This window comes from Peromyscus eremicus, chromosome 11, assembly GCF_949786415.1.
Source record: "Peromyscus eremicus chromosome 11, PerEre_H2_v1, whole genome shotgun sequence".
Lineage (NCBI taxonomy): Eukaryota > Metazoa > Chordata > Mammalia > Rodentia > Cricetidae > Peromyscus > Peromyscus eremicus.
In genome coordinates this window covers 52,281,667-52,297,898 of record NC_081427.1, presented here as the reverse complement: position 1 = coordinate 52,297,898, position 16,232 = coordinate 52,281,667, and the positions used below count along the sequence as shown (strand labels likewise).

Here is a 16,232-nt window from a genome sequence, read left to right as displayed (position 1 = left end):
GTTTCTAACTCCATTTGGGGGAAGAAACTGCAGACTCTGGGTATACCGAGAAGTGTCACCATCTGTCAGGAACCATTTAGTACGGATTGATAAGTGACTTATTCCCGAGAACAGACAAGGGAGTCAATCTGTAAACTTATCGGGATGAATCAAAACTATGGGGGCACATGGGTGTATTAAAATCCTATCAGGAAAACCAGACCCAAGAACTCACCAGACATGCCAGACCAAGGGACGGTCGGCCTCCCTCACCTGGGACCCACTATGAAATGGACACCTAACGCTGCAATGGAAGGCCCTATACCAGTCCATACCGTAATAACTGTTGCGTGCCTCAAGAACCAACAAGCAGAGGACGCCCTTATTGTGCAGCTTTATCGGGTTACCTGCCATTACCATTACTTTATACTAGAACTATTGTTGAAAAAGGAAAGCAAATTTCACAGAACCTGTAATCCCCAAACTCGGGAAGCTGAGGTAGCAAAGGCTGGCGTGGGCTATATACAGCGAGGCTGAACTACAAGTGTGGGACCCTGATTGAAAAACGGAAAAAAAATAAAAATGGGGGGGGCGTGGAGGGAAGAAAGTAAGTTGGAAGAAAATGAGAGGGGGAAAAAGAGAAAGAGCTAGGAGATAGGGAAGGGGAGAACGAGGAGGAGAGAGCTGTGACAGGCGTGACTTGGTAGCGCATTAGCCACGTGCCTAAAGCGTGCGGAAGAGCCCCGGCTGCCTCCGGGCCACCGTGCTCTTCCGGTCCCAGCAGCCCTCGCGACGGAAGTCGTCACGGGGCGAGCCCCGGCAGCGTCCGCGGTAACTTGCCATGGCGATGGGCAGCGGCGGTGCAGGCTCGGAGCAGGAGGACGCGGTGCTGTTCCGACGTGGCACCGGCCAGGTGAGGCGGCGGGTGGCGCGGCCCGGCGACGGCACCCACCGAGCTCGGAGCGTTGGCCGAGGCCGAACCGGTGCGCGCTCGGACCCCATGCTGCCACCCCGTCCGCCGGAGTGGCTGGGGGCCGCGCTTTGGTCCTGGGTGACTGTGAGGGATCCACATGCTGCTCCCCCATCCGCCCGAGTGGCTGGGAGCCGCGCTTTGTCCTGGGTGACTGTGAGGGATCCACATGCTGCCACCCCATCCGCTGGAGTGGCTGGGAGCCGCGCTTTGGTCCTGGGTGACTGTGAGGGATCCACATGCTGCCACCCTGTCCGCCCGAGTGGCTGGGAGCCGCGCTTTGGTCCTGGGTGACTGAAGGATCCACATGCTGCTCCCCATCCGCCCGAGTGGCTGGGAGCCGCGCTTTGGTCCTGGGTGACTGTGAGGGATGTGCGGGCACAGGGACAGGCCGGCAGAAGCAATGAAACCAGTTAGGGGGCATTGCAGTGCTCCAAATGTAGGTCAAGACGCAGACGTTAGCAGTGAGACTAAAATACTGCGTTCTAGATAGAGCTTTGTAACTAGAAGGACCAAGTTTCCCAGATAATAGTCGGTAAGCAAATTTGAGAGAGAAGGGTAACTGATAGCTGAAAAGTTGCTACTTACTGCAATGCACTGAGGTGAGGAAGACAAGGAAGACTTGTGGTGTGTCAAGTGTGTCTGACGGAAGGTCAGAGCCAGGCTTCATGGTGCTTGCTTACAGTCACAAGCGCTTGGGAGATGGAGGCAGGAGGCTGAGGAATTCAAGATCGCAGAGTGCACTCGAGGCCTAAACTACAGTGAGACTCCGTAAGAGTAAATAAACACTTTTACTTTTATTTATTTATTTATTTATTTAGGTTTTTCGAGACAGGGTTTCTCTGTGAAACAGTCCTGGCTGTCCTGGAACTCACTCTATAGACCAGACTGGCCTTGAACTCACTGTGATCGCCTGCCTCTGCCTTCTGAGTGCTGAGATTAAAGGCGTGCGCCACCACCACCCGGCTAAATAAAGACTTTTAAATATAACGGAAAATGAGAGCCTGGCTGGTGGACCGTGCCTGTGACAATCCCAGCTACTTGAGAGGCTGAGGCAGGATTGTGAGGTTGAAGCTAACCTGGGAAACAGAACACACTCCATCTACAAAGTTTAAAACATTAGGAGGTCCCTCTTAGCATGCTAAGTGTGCTTTCTGCCTGGAGTGTAGGGTGGGAGAAGAGATTCAAGGCAACATTTGGCAATGCTGCTTTCCCATCTTTGGGGACAGTCCAGCCGTTCCTTTGCCTTTTAGCTTCAGCATAGCCCTGTGGTCTGGTTCTCTCCTTAAGCCACACAGTTTCCTGTGCTTATTTGTCATCTGAATATCTTCTTCAAGCCCAGTGTGGTGGTGCATACCTGTACTCCCAAGGGTAATCTTATTTATTGAAGATTCTATTTTGTTGTTGTCTCTGTTTTCAGACACATCTCACTATGTAGCCCTGGCAGGCCTGGAACTCTCCATGTAGACCAGGCTGGCGTCAAAGAGATTGACCTACCTCAGCCAACCATGTGCTGGAGTTAAAGGGGTGTACCACCACACCTGGTTTTAAAATTTGTTTCATTCTTTTGTTTTTGGAATTAGTTGCATTCTGTAGCCACATTGCCCTGGAATTCAATATGTAGACTAGACTGGCCTGGAACTCTTGGTGACCCTATTGTATCTGCCTCCCAAGTGTTGGGATTATAGATTACAGATATGAGCCATTATAATTTGCAGGTCATGGTTTTGGGGAGTTTTGTTGTTGTTGTTGTTGTTGTTGTTTTTTGAGACAGGGTCTTGTGTTGTAGTCTAGGCTGCCTTGGAATCTACTGTGTAGTCCAGGCTTGTCTTCAGCTTGCCTTGGCAATCCTCCTGCCTCAACCTTTTGAATGTTCAGATTATCGGCATGTATTACTACAAGTAGTGCTAGGGATTGAACTGGGGGCCGTGAACAAAATCCCCCATCCCCCAGTACTTTCTATCATATGTTTTTAATTAAAGCTATCTGCCCATAAACTATTTGTATTCTTTTTTCACTTCAGAGTGATGATTCTGACATTTGGGATGATACGGCATTGATAAAAGCTTATGATAAAGCTGTGGCTTCCTTTAAGGTATGAAATGTTGAACTACTCTTTTCTTTATTTCCTCATGTCATACATTTTTTTTGGGGGGGGAGCCCTGAGTAAATTGAGGCTTTCTTAGGTGATGGGACCTTGAGATCGTCTTATAGTGGAAACGGTCATGTTAGGAATGGTGACATTTTAACAACGTATTCCTCCACAGCACGTGCATTTATTTCTGTTACTGTTTTCATAGCATGCTCTGAAGAATGGTGACGTTTGTGACACTTCAGATAAGCCAAAAGGCACAGCCAGAAGAAAACCTGCTAAGAAGAATAAAAACCAAAAGAAGAGTGCCACGCCTCCCTTGAAACAGGTTATTTATTTATTAAACAGGGTCTTGCCCAGCCTGAGGGAGAGGGTTGCTGATGCTGTTTAGAGTGAATGAGGCTGTAAACTGAGTCAGCAGTGTTGTTTCCTAAAGTTGATAGAGATGGAGAGATGATGTACACACATACAATCATGTATATTTTTTTCCTTCTGTGGTGCTAGGTATTAAACCCAGAGCTCCTTGCATGCTGAGTGTGTGTTGTGTAGCTGATCAGTAACTCTACCCACCCCCTCTTCTTTCCACACAATTCAACAATCCAGAAACTATTATGGAAAAACAGGAGTTTTGGTAACTAGGTCTGCTAATTTAAAAGCAGAAGTCTGAGGTAGGAGTATAGTTCAGTGGTAGAGCACCTGCCTAGTACACACCCAGCACTGGGTATCCCAGCATCAAACCCACACTGAACCAGAACAAAGCCCTGTAGATGAGCTAAAATTTTTGTTTGTTTTGGTTTTTGGGTTTTTTTGGGTTTTTTTTAAGTAAATATTTTGATGCCCCATTAGCCAGTTCATTTTTACCCAAAGGGGAAGGGTATTGACGTTTGAGGAGCACTTGCTTTTTTCTGGTCAGGGTTGGATGTGTTTGTTCTTCATGACACATTTAGGCAGTAGAGTACATTACAGCAGTTTATTATTACAGCTGTTCGTCTGTCTGGGAAAAGGAGATGCAGGGCACTAAGAGTAGTGTCGGTAATTAAGTAGATGGGAGGGTTGGAATTGCAGTTGGAGAGCTGGATGATGGTTTGTTCTCTTCCAAAGAAGTAACGTGTGCACGTCTGTGTCTTTCATTTCTTTCGTAGTGGAAAGTTGGTGACAAATGTTCTGCCATTTGGTCAGAAGATGGCTGTGTTTACCCAGCTACTGTTACTTCCATTGATTTCAAGAGAGAAACCTGTGTTGTGGTTTATACTGGATATGGAAACAGAGAGGAGCAAAATCTGTCTGATCTCCTTTCCCCAACCTGTGAAGTAGCTAATCATGCAGAACAGAGCACTCAGGAGGTAAGGTGATGAATATGTCTGTTCCTGAAGGCGGAGACTAAATACAGAAAAAGCATTATAACCAGTTGTCACTTGACCCACTGAGGCATTATATAACATTCTCATTTTCCCTATTCTCTTCTCATTGTCTTCTTGCTAAGAAAGAAGGCCAGGGCCATACAAATGCTGGGCAAGTACTCTGCCTCCTCATAGCAAAAATGTTTGTTTTTCTTTATAAAGAATGAAAGTCAAGCTTCAACAGATGACAGTGAAAACTCCTCCAGATCCCTCGGAAGTAAACCACACAGCAAGTCCAAAGCTGCTCCATGGAACTCGTTTCTCCCTCCACCACCCCCAATGCCAGGGTCAGGACTGGGACCAGGAAAGGTAAGCGTTCTGTTCAGAAAATTAGTTATGAAGGCAGTAATTCCCCCTGGGACCCTTGCTCTTCCATTAAGTAATTTATAGCTTTCCTGTGAAACTGCTTTTCCCAGGCCAGAATCCATAAAAAGGAAATGCAAGAGTGAAGTGAAGAGTGGGGGTAAATACCTCTCCAGATTGCCATGGGGTAGTAGACTAATAACTAGTACACTTTATTTTTAAAAACCTTCTTATCACATTTATGTAGTGTGTGTGTGTGTGTGTGTGTGTGTGTGTGTGTATTTGCACACATGCTACTGTGGAAGTCAGAAGTCAGCTTGCAGGTATAGGCTCTCACCTTCCGCCATGTGGGTCCCGGGATAGAACTGGGCTCATCAGTCCTGGCAGCAAGCTGCTTTTGTTCCTGAGCATCTCACCAGCCCTGGTGTACTTTCCTAAGGTAGAAACTGACTGCTCTGTACTTGCCTGACTTCTGTTGTTCGGAGTCACCTGTAATAGGTATGTGGGAAAAGAGTCCTGTAATGTGGACACCATCTCAGGCAGCTCCCAGCGTTGATTGTTGTTTGTTCTTGTTTTGTTTTCTGGGGTTTTGTTTGTTTGTTTGGTTGGTTGTTGTTGTTGTTGGTTTGGTACCTGGTCTCACGCAGCTAAAGATGACCTTAAATGTCAGATCTGTGTGCCTCCACCTGCTGTGGGATCCTAGGCATGTGCCAGCCACCACACCTGCTTTGTCCCAGCTTATATTGTAGTATTAAAATGTTAATACTTTTTATGGCTGTTTTGGTTGTAAGTAGTAGAAGTCCACTTTAAAAAGAATTTTATTATAGTCTAGGTTATGGCTAGAACCTTCACTAGCTAGTTCTTTGGTACCAAGCAGCTATATTTTTCCTCAGAGCGTACGATATTTAGATAATTCATGTGTGTGTATTCTTAAGTGTTTGTATGTGTGCATATTATGTGTGTTGACTTGTGCATGTGGTGGCCAGAACTCTATACTGAGCATCTTTCTCAATCACTCTTCACCTTTTTTCCGGGACAGAGTATGTCAGTGAACTTGGCGCTTGCTGATTCAGCAGAATGGCTGCCAGAGAGCCCCTGGGATCCTGCCTCCACCTCCCCAGTGCTGGGATTCTAGATGTGTATGCTGCCTTGTCCAGTTTTGCCCTGTGGGTGCTGAGGGCCCACAGTCAGATCTTCATGCTTATGTGGCATGCCCTCTCCCAGCTGAACCGTCTCTCTACCCCCAGATAATAATTTTTAAAAATCATGTATGACTCAACACTTTTCTTTTTTTTTTTTTTTGGTTTTTCGAGACAAGGTTTCTCTGTGTAGCTTTGCGCCTTTCCTGGGACTCACTTGGTAGCCCAGGCTGGCCTCGAACTCACAGAGATCCGCCTGGCTCTGCCTCCCGAGTGCTGGGATTAAAGGCGTGCGCCACCACTGCCCAGCCTTCAACACTTTTCTTAAGATTCTCTGAGAGATGAGCATAGTGACCTGCCTGTCAGCTCTCAGCACTGGAGAGGCTGGAGGAGGGGATTACTGAGTTTGGAACCAGCCTGGGCTACGAAGTGATGCAGATTAAAGAAAAAAAAGGAAGACAAGACAAAACTAGAGCCCAAAATGAAAACAAGGGACAGAGGGCAGTTGAGTGAGTGACAGCATCTGCCGCAGGCCTGCTAACCTGAGCTTGACTCCCTGGAGCCTCTTGGTGGAAGGGGAGAAACTGGTTGCAAAGTTCGTCAAGTTCCACGTGAGCACATGCTCACTCATGCACCCACACACAGCGAAATAAATTATATTTTAGAAAATGTGAAAAACAACAAAAGATTTTCTATGGTAACTTTCTAATTAAAGGTCATTTTTGTAGTAGAATTTCTTGAATCTTAATATATTCCTTGTCTTTTGGGTATTTTTTACAGTGTACTTTAAATTAGCTTATATAAGTAATATGACCTCTAGAACTTTTTTTTAACAGCTTCTTAAAAATTATCTATCTAGCTATCTATCTATATTTATTTATTTAATGTGCATTGGTGTTTTGTCTGCGTGTGTGTCTGTGTGAGGTGTCAGGTCCCCTGGAACTGGAGTTATAGACAGTTGTGAGCTGCCATGTGGGTGCTGGGAAATAAACCTGGGTCCTCTGGAAGAGCTGTCAGTGCTCTTAACTGCTGAGCCATCTGTCCAGCCCCCCTCCTTTTTTCTATTTATTTATTTGGGTGGGTGCTGTGTACATATGGAGGTTAGAGGACAACTTGTGGGAGTTGGTTCCCTTCCTCCAGGTGGGTCCTCGGAATCAAATTCAGGCTGTCAGACTGGGTGGTGAGTACCTTTTATCTGTTGAGCCATTTTGTGGACCTACTAACAGGATAGCTACAAAAAGATGATGTGATAGTGGGGATTAAATCATCTTGGTAAATACTGATGTGTTAGGCAGTTACAAATCTTTACTGTGACTTTACTTACTAAATGTTTAGAGAAAAGAAATGGAAAAAATCCTAGAGGCTACCGTTTAGTTAAGAGTTAGCCAGGCGGATCTCTGTGAGTTCGAGGCCGGCCTGGGCTACCAAGTGAGTTCCAGGAAAGGCGCAAAGCTACACAGAGAAACCCTGTCTCGAAAAACCAAAAAAAAGAGTTACTTTCTTTTTAATTATGTGTATGTATGTGTGCATGTCTGTGTGTGGGTTTGTGTATGTGAATATAGGTGATTTTAACTGCTGTACCAGCTCTCCATGTCTAATTTTTATTACTTTGGTTTTGAATACTCTTCCTTTCAGTGAAGGAAGGAATTTTCCTTTAAAATATTAACTTCCTTTGAAATATTCTTTATAGCCAGGCCTGAGATTCAATGGCCCACCGCCACCTCCCCCTCCCCCCTTCCTGCCATGTTGGATGCCTCCATTCCCTTCAGGACCACCAGTAAGTACAGAAGAACTCCACAGCTTCTATAGGCAGTTTGGAAGTTTGCAGAATATAGGAAATTGGAGTATGTTAAGGTTATATTCTTTTTTTTTTTTTCTTTTTTTTTTTTAAAGATTTATTTATTATGTATACAGTATTCTGCCTGCATGTATGCCTGCAGGCCAGAAGAGGGCACCAGATCTCACTACAGATGGCTATGAGCCACCATGTGGTTGCTGGGAATTGAACTCATGACCTCTGGAAGAACAGCCAGTGCTCTTAACCGCTGAGCCATCTCTCCAGCCCTAAGATTATATTCTAACGGGTAAAAATTTACCTCAGATTTTTGTTCTGAAGACCCTTCTGTCACCCAGAGCCAGTGCTCTCTTGGTCTTGTCTCCATGCTCAGTTGTGTGTTTCTTTCCTGCAGTAGTTGGTATCCAATCTGAGGTGGTAGCTTCTGTTAGAAAGGCCTGTGCTTCATGATACAGAAGAGATTGTGTGCCCTCCTGGAGTACTTGGATGCTAGCTTCTGGTCCTATAATTTCGCTTTGCCCTGTGCTTGTTTTGTTGTTGTTATTTGTTTGTTTCGAGTTTTTTTGTTTTGTTTTGTTTTTATCCTAATGGGTTTTCCCCCCCCTTGGTTTTTTTTGTTGTTTGTTTGTTTGTTTGTTTGTTTTTGTTTTTTGTTTTTGGGTTGTTTTTTGAGATATAGTTTCTCTGTGTAATAGCCCTGGCTGTCCTGGAACCTGCTCTATAGACCAGGCTGGCCTTGAGCTCACAGAGATCTGCCTGCCTCTGCCTCACTAGTGCTAGAATTAAAGGCGTGCATCACCATCAACTGGCCCTAATGGAAGGTTTTTTTTGGTTTGTTTGGTGTTTTCTTTTATTTTTTCCGGAGCTGAGGACCGAAGCCAGGGCCTTGTGCTTGCTAGGCAAGCGCTCTGCCACTGAGCTAAATCCCAACCCCTTTAATGGATTTTTAATGGTAGATTTTTTTTTAGATATTAATAGTAGTTAAAAGGATACTTTTGGGCAGACTGTATTTGGGTGGGATTTGGGCAGATGTCTTATCTCAAATCGTTCTTTACAGTGACCTTAAAAATGCTCTGTGTGGGTGGGTGGGTAGGTTGGTGGGTGGGTGGTGGTGGTGATAGTGGTCCTGTGTGTGCGTGGTTTGTGAAAAACCAAGTCTCTTATGTTTGTCTCATGTATAGTTTCATAATGGAACAAAAATAGTCTAACCATATTATTTATTAAATGTGAACTATTTCTGATCTTTGTTAAATTTGTTGATCTTTTATTATTATGGCTGGCTTTTTTCCAGTGCTAGATTTTTTTAAAAATTAAATAGAAATCATCTCATGGGGTGTAGGAATGGGTGCAATTAATATCTACTAGTATCTGTGTAAAATGAATCCCTGGATTTCAATATTTTCCTAATTGGATTTTTCCATTTCTAGATAATCCCTCCACCTCCTCCCATATCTCCAGATTGTCTGGATGACACTGATGCCCTGGGAAGTATGTTGATCTCATGGTACATGAGTGGCTACCATACTGGCTATTACATGGTAAGGATTCCCTGGGAATCTCTTGATGTGCATGCTCTTTGCAGTTGTACAACTTTTGTCCCTCGAGCCAGTTCCTGGGTGACTAAAATGTGGTTCGTTTTGTGGAGACTAAAAGTTTAAGGTAGTTTTGTAGTTTTCAGACTACCTTAGAGTTTAAAGATGAACAGTCCTCTTTCATCCGCCCTCCTGAGGATGATTGTAGTTTATTTCAAACTTCTGGTTTTTTTGTGTATGTGGGGTTTTTTGTTGTTTTGTTTTGTTTTCTTCCTTTTTTGAGACAGGGTTTCTCTGTGTATCCTTGGCTGTCCTGGAACTCTTTTTGCAGACCAAGCTGGCCTTGAACTCAGAGATCTGCCTGCCTCTGCCTCCAAGTGTTGGGATTAAAGGTGTGCACCATCACGTGATCAGTTCAGACTTCTGTAATGGCCATGCATACCTGTAATTCTAGCACTCAGAAAGCTAAAGCAGGTGGATTATAAATTCCAGGCTAGCATGGATGCCCAGGGACGCTGGCTCAGCAACAAACCAGGCAACCGCGGAAAGGAAGACTTGGTGCTGTCGGGTCATTTTGATGATGTTTTAAAATTTAAGTGACACCTAAGGTAGTTTTCAGTTTCAGTTTTTCTGCTTTGGGGATGATAATTTTTGTTTTTCCTTGTGAGATTGAATCTTAGTGTATTGCTCAGGCTGACCTCAAACTCCTGGGCTCATATCATCTCCTTAGCTCCTGAGGAGCTGGGGCTGCATGTGCACCATCATTCCTGGACATAGTTGCACTACTGTACCTGGGTTCTTACTGGATTTTCCAAGTGCTAGAGATCACACCCTGGGCATTGTACATGGTGGCCAAGCCCTACAACTGAGCTGTACCCCAGCGTGGCCATTTTTTGAAGTTCAGTGTTTAGTTGGAGAGCTTAATCTACATTCTTGTGTGTGGTTGTAGCTGTGTTACCTTCCATTGTATAAATACGAGAGTGATCTGTTGATCCATTCTACTATTAGTGACTATGTTGTCAATTTGGGGCTGTAAAAATGTTTCTGAGGCTGGAGAAATGAGATAGCAGTTAAGAGCATTGGCTACTCTTCTAGAGGACCTAAGTTCAATTCCCAGTACCCTCATGGCTGCTCCCAATAGTTTATAACTCAAGTTCTAGGGCATCCCATGTCCTCTTCTGGCCTGCCTGCATGTGGTACACAAACATACATGCAAGCAAAACACCCATACACAGAAAATAAAAATTAAAAAAGTGTGTTGCTATAAATATGCTGTTTTTCTTAAAATAAATTTTTTAATGATTTATTTATATATATTATGTGCTTTGGTGTTTTCCTGCGTGTATGTCTGTGTGAGGATGTTGGATCCCCTGGAACTGGAGTTACAGACTGTTGTGAGCTGCCATATGGGTTCCGGGAATTGAACCCGGGCCCTCTGAAAGAGCAGCCAGTGCTCTTAACCACTGAGCCATCTCTCCAACCCCTATTTTTCTTTTTAAATAACATTATTTAGATATAATTCACGTGGCTTAGAGGTTTTGTTTTTGTTTGTTTGTCTTAAGACAGTGTCTTATTTTGTAACTGGGCTGATCTTGAACTCACTACCTAAACCAAGCAGGCCTCAAGCTCACTGAGATCCCTCTGCCTTCTGAGTGCTGAGATTAAACACTTTCTCTCTCTCTCTGTCTATCTCTGTCTCTCTCTCTGTCTCTGTCTCTCTCTGTCTCTCTCCCTCTCTTTCTCTCTCTCACTCTCTGTAAGTTTTCTCTGTATAGTTTAGATTGGCCTCTACTCTCCTGGCTCTGCCTCTGGAGCACTGAAATTAGACCACACCCTGTTCAAAATACTTTTTTATTCTGGTTCTAAGAAGTAGTTGTTGCATAGCAGTGTTCCTTGGAGTATTTGCCCCAAATTTAGAGCTAGCCAGAGAAATGTTTTCCTTTTAGGAGTATCATCTGTATGTGTGCATTGATTAAATTTCATTAGATTAATTTGCTTAACTTAAAATATAAACATGTGACCTTCAGAGGTGTGGGACCTGTGCTTTCCTGGAGCATGACATCCTGAAGGCTTTATACCTTTGAGAGGAGTAAGCAAGCGTGTAAGTCAGGCTTCACAGTAGCCCAAGTCCTCTGAAGCTACCACTGACTTAGGTGAGCAATTCTTTGCCATTGCCCAGTGTGGCCCAAGCTACAGGGTCTTCCTGCCCTGTCAGAGTATTGACTGAGCTTGGAGGCCAGTGCTCACCTCTTCATTTGTAGAAACCAGAGCAGGACCTGAATGAGTAAGTGTTGTTATTGCAGGAATGTAAATGGGCTCTGTGGGCTTCCTGGGAAACAATCCACTTCGCTACATCTTATGGCTGTTTGGATGTCAATTCAGACGCACATATGGATAAATGTAGATGGCATTTAAGTAAGAAAGGAGGGCTCTGGGGCTAGTCTGACCAGGAAACAATAAATGTTTGAGGACTTAGTTTTTTCTTAAACTCTAGCACTTTCTATTTAGTGAGTTCTGGAATTTAATGAGTTCTTCAGTTTGTTCCTTTGTTTATGGGGGGCTGGGTTACAGACTGTGGGACCTTGCACCTGGGAGGCGAGTGCTGTCCCCTGAGCTACACCCTCCGCTTTAGTGAGTGAGTGAGTGAGTGAGGTCACGTCACTGGTCAGGATATCACTGACAGTGCAGGGAGGAAAGGTGAACTCCAACTTAGTATTTTACTTGGTGATTGTCACTTTTTGTTTCTGTTGTTTGGGGTTCGTTTGTTTGTTTGTTTGGCAGGGGGTGCAGGGTCCCACTCTGTAGCCCAGGTTTCTCTGAATCACTGTAGCCTAGGCTGCCCTCCAAACTGTAGCAGTTGTCCTGCTTGAGCTTCCCAGTTGCTGGGGTTACAGGTGTGTGCCACCATGCCCAGCTTGGCTCAGTCACCCTTAAAGCATATGGGAATGCTGTAGCTAGAGTTTTCCTGCCTGGCCCACAGTCAGGACAAATCTCTCTCACCTGCCAGTCCCACAGCTGCTCAGACCCAACCAAGTAAACACAGAGACTTATATTGGTTACAAACTGTATGGCCGTGGCAGGCTTCTTGCTGACTGTTCTTACAGCTTAAATTAATCCATTTCTATTAATCTATACCTTGCCACGTGGCTGGTGGCTTACCGGCATCTTCACATGCTGTTTCTCATCTTGTTGGCTGGCAGTGTCTCTCTGACTCAACCTTCCACTTCCCAGCTTTATTCTCCTCCTTGTCTCGCCTACACTTCCTGCCTAGCCAAAGGCCAATCAGTGTTTTATTTATTGACTAATTAGCAACACATTCGCCATACAGAACATCCCACAGCAGAATGCTATAGACTACTTTTTAAAATACACTTATTTTCTGATGGCATTTTATTAAATAAAATTAGTACGATATCTCACATGAAACAGACTATTTATTTGGTTGTTCTTGTAGTGCTGGAGAGCAGACCCAGAGCCTTGCACGTTAGGCAAATGCTGCAGCCCCCAGCTGTGTCCCCAGTCTCCTGGTTTTTGTGGCAGGGTCTTACTGTGTAGTTTAGCCTTGCACTGGCCCAACTGCCTTGAAGGCAAGATCCTCTTGCCTGTCTCCTGATCACTGGGCTTGTCAGGTGTGCATCGCTAAGCTGGGCTTAAGGGCTTTTTGTTTTGTTTTTTAAGTGAGACCAGATTAGCTTTGAACTCACAGAGATCCTCCTGCCTCTGTCTTCTGAGTGCTGGGATTAAAGGCATGGGTTACCACCCCCAGCAGGAGGCAGGGTTTACTGCAGTCCATGCTGGCTTTAGACTCCTGTGAAACTGGAGACAGCCTTGGACTGCTGATCCTCCTTTCTTGTACCCACCCCCATTCCCCACCCCGCCCCATGCTTGCTCTCATGCTTGGTTTGAACTGTTTATTCACATTTATCTAGTGTGTGTCCCGTTCTTTTAACTTTTCATTTGCTCTTACAGGGTTTCAGACAAAATAAGAAAGAAGGAAAGCGCTCACATACAAATTAAGCAGTAAGTAAGAACTAATGTTACCTTTGCAAAACTTTCATAGTTTGTGGAAAATGAGTGTTTTGAACATTTAAAAATTGAAATGTCAAAAAGTTTTATATAAAACTATACTGAAGACGTTTTATTTTTTAAAAGTGTGTGTGTGTGTGTGTGTGTCTATGTGTAGCCAGAGGAGAGTGTTGGATCCCCTGGAGCTTGAGTTGCATGTAGTTGTCAGCTCCGTGACATGGTGCTGGGAACTGACCTCAGGTCATGTAGAAGAATAGCAAGTGCTCTTAACTGCTGAGCTCTTTCCCCAGCCCCACTAAAGACTGCCGAAAATTAGATTAAATATTGAACTATCCCCACTTAAATTTTCATGATGACAAAGTGTCATGTCCCAAATATCTGGTGGTTGATTTGGTTATGTGGGCAAAACATGCTTTATGAGAAAAGATTCTGAGGCTGGCCTTCAACTCCATGTTGTCCTGCCTCGGTCTCAGAGTGCAAGGATTATAGATACGCAGTATCACTACTGGTTTAGAATCTGGTTTAGGGTTTGAGGATAATTGCAGTGTCATTGGCCACTGGCCAGTCAGGCTTGCTGCTTTTGTGGGGAGTTGAGGCAGTGGGGATTGAACCTAGGGCCTCACACATGTAGGGAGCAAACATTCTGCCACTGAGCCCTATCACCAGTCCCCACATGCACTTTTTAAATTAAACTTTCGTGTGTCTGGAGGTTTTGCCTACATGTGTGTTTATGTACTGTGTGCATGCCTGATGCCCTCAAGACTAGAAGAGGGCATTGGATCCCATGAAACTGGAGTTATATATAGGTGGTTATAAGTTGCCAGGTCTTCTAACAAGAGCAGTAAGTGCTAGTAACCACTAAGCCGTCTCTCCAGGACACCCCCCTCCCACTTTGATAAATGATGCAGTGTGCAATACACTGCATTATCTATTGTCTTAGTCACTGTTCTGTGGCTGTGAAGGGACACTATGACCAAGGCAACTCTTATGAAGAAAGCGTTTAACTGGGGGCTTGCTCACTGTTTTAGAGGATTAGTCTGTGATCATCATGGCAGGAAGCAGACAGGCATGGCTCTGGGATGGTGGCTATTTATATAGAGTTCTTATTGTAACTTTCTAGAGGCCCTAATATTTTTAGTTCATTTTTTAACTCGAGACACTTAAAATTGTAATTCTGAGTGAGTAATTTTTAGTTTTATTGTATTGAAAAAATGCTCATTAGATTGTAGCAGTTACTACTTTTTTTTTTTTTTTAAAGATTTATTTATCATGTATACAGTGTTCTGCCTGCAGGCCAGAAGAGGGCACCAGATCCCATTACAGATGGTTGTGAGCCACTATGTGGTTGCTGGGAATTGAACTCAGGACCTCTGGAAGAACAGCCAGTGCTCTTAACCACTGAGCCATCTCTCCAGCCCCCAGTTACTACTTTTTAATGAAAAGTTTAACACATGATTTGATAATTTGTAGTATGTTTTAAATTCTAATAGAACAGATCAATGCTAGTATTCCTTAATTTTTAAAGTTACTATTATTTTTATACTAGCATATTTTTATTCTTTGCATTCAGTATAAAAATAAGATTTAGGGGCTGACAAGATGCTTCAGAGGGGGGCTGGAGAGATGGCCCAGAGGTTAAGAGCCCTGGCTGCTCTTCCAGAGGTCCTGAGTTCAATTCCCAGCAACCACATGGTGGCTCATGACCATCTGTAATGTGATCTGGCACCCTCTTCTGGCATGCAGACAGAACACTGTGTATATAATAAAGAAATAAATCTTTAAAAAAAAAAAAAAAAAGATGCTTCAGAGGGCAAAGGCCTGATGACCTGAGTTCAGTCTCCAGGGTGGAAGGAGAGAGCCGACTCCTACTAGTTGTCTCTGACCTCCACACACACGAAATTTCTTCTTTTTTTAATATTGTGTGACTGCCTAGACTTTCTTCTTTCAAATTCAGGTTCAGCTCTCTGCCAAGGAGGTGGTATGTTGGTGTCCCTGGTCGATATGAACAGACGTCTCGTCGTCATCTTGGGGACTCTTGGCTGAGTGGTGTCATCACCAGTGTTTTCCCGTTCTGAGTCCAGGAACTAACTCACCAGTGGGGTGTGTTTAGAGCACGATCACTTTGAGGAACAGAATGGTGGAACTGTGAGCACGTGGAAGTCAGTCTACCAAAGCTGTGACTGAGCACACCTGTACAATTGTAACTTCCTTAGTGTGTCAAGATTTTTATTCATGCTTTTACAAACAAATAAAGTCCTTTTTTGAAATATTTTCCTTTGGAATATATACAGTGAAGTTGAGTCTGTTTAAAGATACAGGAAGAAAACTACTCAGACTTATTACCTGGGTAAAGGGTAATTTCTGAAGGTGGGACAAATTGATAATTTAGGGTTGGGAAACAAAAGCTAGTTCGTGTCACAGGGTCTACACTGGCTAGCCAGGAACCAAGGTGAGTTCTGGGTTATATGTGTGTGTGTGTGTTTCCCATGGCTCAAATCTGGAGGTCGGAGAATGGCGCGCGCGTGTGTGTGTGTGTGTGTGTGTGTGTGTGTGTGTGTGTGTGTGTGTATTTCCCATGGCTCAAATCTGGAGGTCGGAGAATGGCTGGTGTGTATGTGTGTGTGTGTTTCCCATGGCTCAAATCTGGAGGTCGGAAAATGGCTGGTGTGTATTGTGTGTGTGTTTCCCATGGCTCAAATCTGGAGGTTGGAGAACGGCTTGTGAAGTCTTGGCTCTTCTTCCTACTCTGTGGGTTCTAGGGATTGAATCCAGGTTGTTGGTTGGCAGGTGCCTTTACCTGCTGAGCCGTCTCACCAGCCCTGTTCTTCACTTTTTTGAAAGAGTTTTGTACAGCCTGAGTTTCCTGCAATTTACAGCCCTCTTGACTCCGCCCCCAAATGCTGACGTCACAGGCAGTACCACCACACTGTAGCTGAAGTTTTCCTGTGTCCACCCGGCTCTTGCAGCCACTCAGACCCAAGTAAACACACAGAGAC

General features: G+C 44.4%; 1 protein-coding gene across 1 annotated transcript; it reads left to right on the top strand.

The window, feature by feature from the left end:
• Positions 1-773: 773 nt before the first annotated feature.
• Positions 774-15,507, top strand: LOC131921856 (survival motor neuron protein). The gene is made up of 9 exons (XM_059276615.1): positions 774-892; positions 2,973-3,044; positions 3,250-3,369; positions 4,184-4,384; positions 4,604-4,750; positions 7,574-7,660; positions 9,106-9,216; positions 13,180-13,230; positions 15,191-15,507. Exons 1-8 carry the CDS (start codon positions 821-823, stop codon positions 13,225-13,227), a joined length of 858 nt encoding a protein of 285 aa, XP_059132598.1. The 5' UTR covers positions 774-820; the 3' UTR covers positions 13,228-13,230; positions 15,191-15,507.
• Positions 15,508-16,232: the final 725 nt, after the last annotated feature.

Excerpts from the sequence above, each read along its gene's own strand:
- LOC131921856 (XM_059276615.1), top strand. The coding sequence starts at position 821 with ATGGCGATGGGCAGCGGCGGTGCAGGCTCGGAGCAGGAGGACGCGGTG. Across the intron at positions 3,045-3,249 it reads AAGCTGTGGCTTCCTTTAAG|CATGCTCTGAAGAATGGTGA; the intron begins GTATGAAATGTT and ends CTGTTTTCATAG. Across the intron at positions 9,217-13,179 it reads ACCATACTGGCTATTACATG|GGTTTCAGACAAAATAAGAA; the intron begins GTAAGGATTCCC and ends TTGCTCTTACAG.